Below are 9,219 nucleotides of genomic sequence, written 5' to 3' on the forward strand. Positions count from 1 at the left end.
TTTATTTTTTTTATTTAAATATAATGAAAAATCTGGCTTACGTTCGAGAAATTTTGTATAAGGATAAGGAACAATAAAATCAGCGCGTATGTAACGAATTTCATAATAGCGATAGCAATAGCAAGAATCGAGTGTGTCGAGTAGAAGGGTAAGCACGACTAAGCGCTCGCGTTATTGCTCGTTCTGAATGGAGCGTTTTGTTTACGCGATAAATATTAACAATGGAACGGCAGACGTGCGTCGGTACGAGCATCACTAAACGCACTCTAATTACACATCTACAACTTAACTGACGGAAAATTTAATACCGCTCGCGAACCGCTTCAAAGTTCTAAGCAGCCCTCTTAATTATTCCGCGGGGACTACACTTACGGACAATTGTTTGTCTGTCGTTTCCAAAGATACTGGTCTTAATCTTAGCGGAGTTGCAATTTTTGAAACAAAATAACGACACATACAGATAAACCACATAAAATTGTCGCGCCGAGAATAAGGACGAACGACACTTGACATATATTATTGTAACGTCAAGCATGTAATTTGTCTCTATTGGCGGTGCGTCTATGTTTTGTGATTTACCCGTACCTACCCAAGTACTTAAAATCTGAATAACCAGCACCAAGAAATTATTGCCCAGTGTAATTATTTATGCGACCTATTACTATTTACGCTTCATATTTTAATGTTTTGGATATGGTATTGCATGTTTTCGGTTGAGATGATTTTAGCAAAAACGTGTACGTGAAATTGGTATTGAGGCCCTACCCTTGTCGCCGGCAGGCTAGCTGCGACGCGGCGCGCGGGCGGTGCGCGAGCCCGCCATGTGAAAACGCAATTAAGTCTCCACCACGATGTGAAACACAGTTTCTATTCTCTGCTCTATTTTCTATCTGGAGAATGATTTTTGAATATCGAGCACTTGAAATTTAGCCTCTAAAATTATTTAACGTATATTTTATCGAAAAAGAAACGGTTGGTTAAGTAGATGTTATTTAATTTTCAAAGTGCGCAATACTTAAATAACCTCACAAAGACTCGGTTTGATTTTGGGCTGTTCTGCCATTAAATGTTTATGTCATTAAGTATGCATGTAAAAAGTGTTTTTATCGGACATTTATTTGAATTATTGGGATGGGTTAATGTGACGACGGGTGTGTAGGAGCGGTGTCGGTGTGAAAATAACATTATGTAGATAAATAAAACTAATGTCATCGAACTAATATTAATCAATCACATTAAGTCTATATTAAACACAGATTGAACTTCTATATTTATTTAAAATATACATGGTGAAGTATTGATACATATACGGTACTCAGCTTGTAGTCAGTTATGTATGATTAAAAGTAAATTTTGAAATATTCGTGTTCAGATAAAAAATTGTTTGTGTTCACAAATTGCTAAAAATAGCTAATGTGTGTAAGACTAGTTCATTTGTAAAATATTTTTGTATTAAAACGGTTTAAATTGAGGTCGTAAACGAGTAACTCGCTTAACTACTCCCACCAGCTATGAGTGAAGTCAAATTGACTTTCCATGTTAATTATAAGTAGCCGTTTGTTACCTCATATCGTTAGTTTAGAGATATCTCTGTTGCGAACACGGTTCAACTTGTTTATCTGTTTATTTACGTAAATAATGACACATTTATAAAAGTTGTTGTTTTCCTAAAATTTCTGTTAGTACATACATTACGAGTACATCTATCAATCTTGTATCTATCTACTCGTACACATACCTATAATAAAGCTGAACAGGATCGAAAGTGTACATGTAAGACATACGAAAAAAAGTTGGCTGGGGATACTTAGAATCGATAAAAGAACAGGTTCCAACAGTTTTTAGAATTTTTGTCTGTTTGTCTGTTTATTTGACCGCGCATCATGTGAGAACGGCTGAACGGATTTTGATGCAAGCTTTACTAATCTGTCGAGAAAATCCTCGGCCAGGTTATCCATACTATATACTATAATATATATATATTATAAATGCGACGGGCAATGCGGCATATTAACCTCATTCCTATATATGGAGTACTTATTGTGTAAATAAAAAAATCTACGCAGACGAAGTCACGGGCAAAAGCTAATACATATTATATAAAATCACGCCTCTTTCCCAACAGGGTAGGCAGAGACTACGTTCTTCCAGTTGCTACTTGATTTTCTGTCAGTAAATGTTAATATTTATGTATTTTAATGTTATTGTGTTTTACATATATATATAAATACGTACATACATACATTTTTCTTGTTTTAGCTTGAATTAAACATACTGTGCTGATTTAAAAACGTTGTTTATCTTACTTTTCCCTTTACTTTCTCACAAATGCATACTGATAGGCATGTAAATATTAACTAAATAGAGAAGTACCTACCGCCACATTCAAGTAGAAATTATTCACGCATATCTTTCGAGGTATAAAAGTACTACTTAGGCCTAGAGTTTTTGGCTTCTAGTATGATACTGCGAGCGGCGTATTGTATCGCTAGCAGCCGCAGCAGCGCCAAAACCGAATTGTTGGCCTGACTTCTGTTCGGCACGAGTACTTGCATAATGAGTTTCCAATATTTATTAATATAAATTTAACGTATGAGTCTGCCTTTAATCAATAATATGTTTGTAATTAATAATAGTTTACAAGTAGTTAAGTAAATTACACTACATTCGCAATACAACTTCACGAGCAAAGGGAATTTGAGTAGAAATTACCTATCACAATTTACCTAAGTGTCGCTATCGATCTCAAGTTCTTAAATAATGTAAACACATATCAGAATATTTCCAGGAACCGCTAATGGTTAAATATTAAAAGCCACTTCACGCAGCATGTGGATAAGTAAACGTAATAGACAATTTTACGAAAGGAAAAGTTGCCCTACTTAAGTGTGTATATATTCAGTAACACGCATGATAAGTATACCAAAAGCGTTCCCGTAGCACTTATTGTAAGTCATCCGGCATTTATGTGGCACTCGTGTTAGATAAACGCGCACCTCAGAGGTGGGGTTATAACGAAGGCTTCGCCGCCGCAGGGTCTGGGGCACGCCTAAAGGTCGTCACTTTTTCTGGAATACTCCACTCCTATGGCACATCAAAGCTTTATATGCAAATATATATTTACACTCGTAACCAGAGGATTTATTTCCGCTCTGAGTTGTTTGCAATTTAATAGGCATGCGCTTAGTCGGTCGGTGCTTCGTAAATTTCGTATAAGTTTCTTGTGTTTATTATTTTCCAGTGATCGATTTCAATATTAATTATTGCGCATCGTAGCGTGCGATATTTACTTCAGCATCTTATAAGTTTTAAACAATAATTACTAAATAAGAAACAACTCGACAAGACATCAAACGTAAATCGATATTCTTATGTTATGAAATTGTTTATAATTGTAAAAATACATCTTCGATACTTTAAAAACTTAACACCCTTCAGAACGTTTTAATTAAAATAAACTTAGGCAATAACACAACCAATGAAATAATAAATTAATGTTCAAGTTTCTGTTAATTGCTCTTCTGCCTTTCCGAATTCGTCTTTGATAATTTGATCTTCGACGCTAATGTTCAAAATCAAATTATCGAAGTCGCGACAGACCGGAAGTTAATGTGTTATTTATGAGTGGAATATGCATCGATACTTCACCAACCATTTATTTAGGTCTCAGCAGTTTAGTGGAACAGAAAGATAGTAAAATGTTAAAGGGAGTTCTCACTTGTTGTAAAGCACGATGTCGGGCCGCCAGATGTGGTCTGAAGGCACGTGCAACATGTGGACGCCACCGTACTCCTTGGGTTCCCAGCGAAGCTTGTAGTCGTACCACGACTGCTCCACCCACAGGTTCGTTGTCATGATCTGATTTTTCAGATTCTGGAAGAGAACAAAATACAAGATAGGTTATTGAACACCAAACATAACGACGAAAGTAGGTAATTCCAGAGAATAATTGTGGAACGAGCGGTGCAACAATCGTCGCCATCTGACCCGTTTGATCCTCTGGGATCGACCGGATCGACGGAGCAGTATACATATAATAACAATAACACGCGGGAGAACTTCGGGCAATCTGAATTAAACCCTACATGACCGGAGCAAGCAAGAGTTTTTCGTTTTTCAGGATTGCACCAGAGTGAAGAAACGGGAACTTGCAGGATCACCTGTGCACCTGTACTATGTCTTTCCACCTATTAAAACCTAGTAAATTTGCTCAGAATCTACTGAACTGGTAAACCAAATTGAAAATTAGTACACTTATGAATTAATGTGGCTCAGAAACGACAGAAACGTTGAAGGGCACTTTGGGGCCGGCAAATCAGAAAAAAGTTTATTAAAAAATTTTTTCCAAACTGTACCTTCGTGTGACAAGATATATTGCTAATATAACTTAAAATTATGTGATAAAAATAAAATAAAAATAGATTCTTTCCTGATTTCAGACCTTTAGTAATAGAATCTTGATGGTATATTGATTATTTCTCTTATAAAATTTAATAGTTAAAGTACAATTTATATTCTACAAAATACCTAAAGTCAAATAATTGACAAAATATACGCACTCTAAATTTAATATCAAACACACTCAACGCCCGCCTTATCCTAATTCAATTGGCAATATACTTATTATGAGTCGCGTTCAGTTCAAATAGATAACATTGAAAATAGTTCCGACGCCAGGATAATGCATTAAAACTTCTTATGATGTGTAAAATAATTACATATCCAGTCATAAATGCCATGTATAAGGGTTTTTTTATAGTGTACGTGATCAGATTCGAAAATACTCGATTTGTCCTCCCAGGAAGATAATTTCCAGGGACCCAAAATAAATATTATTAGACTCTGGAAAAATAACCAGGAACCAATATACCAAAGCAACAGATCAGTATATATAATACATGGTAATACTGAGTTTGTTTTTTAAGTAGGTAGATAGATTAGATTTCGTTATTTATACAATAAATAGAAATAACTAGTATAGATATCTTTACACTTTAGTACCTTTGTCACGGTAAGCCATATGTCAATTTTATACAAAAGGTCAAACAAGAAGTGACAGCGACAATGTAATAAAGTGTAAAGATATAACTATTTGACCTCGACAGTAAAAATATTTGTGTTCATTTTGAAATCGCCGACTTTATCTTTGGCCTGACTTCGCGTACGTTTATTTGTTTGAGGAAGGAGCAGGAAACGTAAAAGTTCCCTCATGATGTTATCCTTAATCGAAAAGTTGAAGGTACATAATTTCCAACGTGAGGCCACAAACTTTGTCTTCTAGATTTGAAAACAAATTCGTTCTCCGGTCTAATTGAAGTTAACAAAATAAAATGAAAACTGAAAATTATCAATGGAAATATGCAAAAACAAAAATATTAAAAGTCGGCGCCTTTCATGTACAAAGACGTCAAAATAATAACAACTCACTTAAATAATAAATTTAAAGTTGTAGAAAACAGGTCAATTTCTAAAAAAAAACAATTAGGGGGCAGTATACATAGAAAGCGTATAAATAAATTATCGGACTCTTTGCCTAAGAGGGATTGGCCATGAATACAGGGACTGAAGTAGCTATAAACTCAAACGGGGGTCACTCAGAGAGACGAATCACGTTTTAGCGTTCAATGGAATCCTAACATGAATGGTTAAAACAGATGCCCGTGTTCAATTGAAATTATATTTGAATCACTGATTTCGATGTCTAACACCTGGAGCACGAGTAGGTAGTCTAAAAATATTTTTTTATTAAAATTAAATTTATATATAACTAGCTATTGCCCGCAGTTTCGTCCACGCAGAGTTCGGTTATCGCGCACTCAGGAACTGGGCGTTTTTCCGGGTTAAAAAATCACGTCGATCCGTCGCTCCGTTTCGACGTGAAAGACGGACAACATATAAACATACAAACAACACGCACACTTTCGCATTTATAATATTAGTATGGATTGTGAACTAACTTATGTACAGTGCACGAGTACAGGTACCTACGTACCATAACTATACAACTTTGCTGTTTTAAATATATTCTCCTTTAAATATTCTGTTATTTACACATAAGTACATTATTCTTTACATGCAAGTAGATTAGTTAAACACGTCGATAGAAACTCCACAACCTATTTCCTGGCATCAGAATGCTTCTATACTATTACTCGCATGCGATGAGAGTACTTCCCTAGTGGATCATGGACACAAAGCCCGTAGGCTGTAGGATACATCTACGTATGCTGCCGCGGAGAAACGACCTGAAAATGTAACCGACAAGCATCTGGCAAGAGCTGCAATGCAAGTCCAAAATCTAATAACTAATGCATCGTGTTTCTCAAGAACGTGATGGGTGCGGTAAAGCTATCTTGGGATACCTTCTTGCAATATTGGTATTGCATAATACCTGCACTGAGTAACGCTAACCCGTCTTAAATTAAACGTCAATAAGCCCTCGGAGTAACGTTCGTAACTGCACTCAAACTTCGACAGGATTGAAGAAGACGGGACAAAGACAAAATGTCAGGCAAATTTTGCGAAAGGGTAACTCAGATTGAGTGAAACATCTTAAAAGCCTCTTTATGTTTTCCGTTTAATCGATCCTTTGTTTGGCACTTACTTAATAATAAGTTGCTTAAACAACAATCCTTATTCCTTTTCCTCGTCAATATTATATGTAAGTAAATGCGATCCTCTTTCGATTAAAATCGGCTAGATTTGCTTAAATACCTGAAAGGGTGTTTATGCCACGTAGAGACACAAATTTCAGTGGTAAATATAAAATATCGAATCAGCATAAAAAACTGTACATTATACATTAAAACATTATAAAAACGATAAATCGCGGACAAGAAAATGTACCAAGTAAAATTTTGAGTAATAAAATGGTTCAAGTTGGCATTTCCGGTATAAACAGAATATTTGAAGCAGCAAAATACTCTGAAATGAAATACCTCTGCGCCACTGAGACATATTTAGACTTTTTTTGCGGATTTTAAGTATTACCAGTATTACTCAAAAGGGGACAGCTCAAATCCGACATCCATCATGTTTAGCGGAGCTCCCCCTGGACTTGTAATGTTGGCCGCCCCACCTCAGCCCGTTAGCGATTTACAAGTTTCCCTTTATATGAGAGTAGGTAAGTTTCATGGCCCTACATATCTTTCTTGATTACAACGTATTTTTCCGGGAAACTTATATTACGACAAACAGGAAAAAGTAGCCAAGTGATTTTGTTACTTTTTTAGTTACGTTTCTTCTTGAAAATAATCGTCAAGAGTTTTGTTTGTTATATTCGTGATTGAGATTGAAGAAAGTTTGTCGGTGCCAGAAAGATTTAGGCGAACGTAATTGTATTCCGAAACAGAGTATGAGTGACGTGCCTTCTGAAACCCTATATTCTAATGTAAATGTGAATAGTTATTTTTTTTCTGTAATCTCATTTTTTTAATAACCTGTTTTTTGTGAGTATGAGTACTTTCTTATATTTGGTTAATACGAATACTTTCATGTAATTTATTTCGACTTCGTAATTTGAAGCCAATATAGCATACACAACTCAGCTGGGCAATTGGCATTGGTCTAAAAAAAAAACAATGTTTATTTTTATATATTTTTTTCATAAAATAGGCGAATTTAAGACACCTATTTGAAGGATTTTGGTTTAGTTACGTTTTTAAATTTTATTGCCCTATTTAGAAGTTACCGGAATTTTAGCTAAACATAGATGCCGTGGCGTTAAAAACTACGTTTATCTTTGCCAGTCACAAATATTTAATAAAACGTAGTGTTTTCTGTCATCTGGCAGTGTTAGGATTAGGCGGTTTAGTTATATAACGTTTATTTACGATTAAAGTCAAACAAAGGTCAAAAGTTATTATACAAATATACACACGATTAATTAGTATTTTTTTACTAAAACATTATAAAATAATTTAACAAACCTATTCCTCGAAATGGTTTTGGAATTAGACCACATTGTAAAAAAGTGATCAATGCCAATTGTACCTACTGTCACGCGTGTACATATTTTCTTCGTGTAGGAGAGAGTATTTAAAAGTTAATTGGCCTTGCCAGCCATATCAGAGCCCATAATACTTAGGTCGTCATTAAAACTGTTTTTTCTTAAGCTATTTAAACAGGTCGCAAAGAGTTATTATAACGTGCAACAATAGATTTTGTGGATTGTTTAGTCGACCAATAAGTATTTTTCACCTCAGCACCTCAAATAGGCAGGTTTTGCTATAAGAAATCAGTGAGCAAAATCGCATTTTGCTCACTCCGTGAGACAAAGTAACTTTTTATTTTAATGCTGAGGACAGTATTGGGTCTATTCACTGAATTCCAAATATTTAAACTTCACTTTGATCTGTAACTTTCACTTCAACACGAAAAAAAGTGAGAGATAGGATCAAATGTGAATTCTGTATACTGCCTCTACAATTGGAATAAATATTTGTCAAATTGAATGAATTGTAACAACTATTTATGTTTATGTAATAGAAATCTTAATTAAATCATATTAAAGGTAACCTTTAACTAAAACTAAAACATTTATAATAAATTATACGTTTACTGTTCAAACTTTTTAATGACACAAAGATGAGGCTTTTTGCAGTATTAAAACCGCCAAGAGCAGTCGGACACGCCCAAAATAGGGTTCCGTAGCCATTACGAAAAAAAATAAGTAATATTTTTTAAGGATTTCGTAATTCTATACGGAATCTTCCAAGTTTAGGTATATTTTATACCTTAGACTGCTATTTACTGATAAACTACTAATAATTCTCAAGCAAACTTAGTCGTTATAGTTTTTATTGAAAGTTTGATACACTTACTATCATCTTCAATTTTTTTCAAATTTTTCATCTACCGGATTTAGATTTTAAAGGGGGGGGACGCTCGATTTTAATGAAAATTTGCACTTTAAAGTTGAATATTTCGCAAACAAATCACTGAATCGAAAAATCTTCTTTGCAAAACCCTAATGGTTTTAAAAGAGCAATCTAACGATACCCCACACTATAGGGTTGGATGAGAAAAAAAAACATTCCCCACTTTACGTCTATGGGAGGTACCCTATAAAAAAATTTTTTAGAATTTTTTACCGTACTATTTTGTCGGCATAGTTTACATATATATCGCTGCAAAATTACAGCTTTCTAGCATTGATAGTCCCTGAGCAAAGCCGCGGACGGACAGACAGACAGACAGACAGACATGGCGAAACTTATA

The 9,219-nt window shown here is 34.8% G+C and overlaps 1 protein-coding gene across 3 annotated transcripts in view; it reads right to left on the reverse strand.

Annotated features, from left to right (window-relative positions):
• LOC141427485 (acetylcholine receptor subunit alpha-like) overlaps positions 1–9,219 on the reverse strand; it is a 113,326-nt gene that overhangs the window by 81,506 nt on the left and 22,601 nt on the right. For all 3 annotated transcript variants that reach the window (XM_074086990.1, XM_074086989.1, XM_074086988.1), the window contains exon 2: positions 3,719–3,873. In XM_074086990.1, the coding sequence (XP_073943091.1) occupies positions 3,719–3,873 (155 nt within the window). The remainder of the gene's footprint in view (positions 1–3,718; positions 3,874–9,219) is intronic.

This window comes from Choristoneura fumiferana, chromosome 4 (assembly GCF_025370935.1).
Source record: "Choristoneura fumiferana chromosome 4, NRCan_CFum_1, whole genome shotgun sequence".
NCBI lineage: Eukaryota > Metazoa > Arthropoda > Insecta > Lepidoptera > Tortricidae > Choristoneura > Choristoneura fumiferana.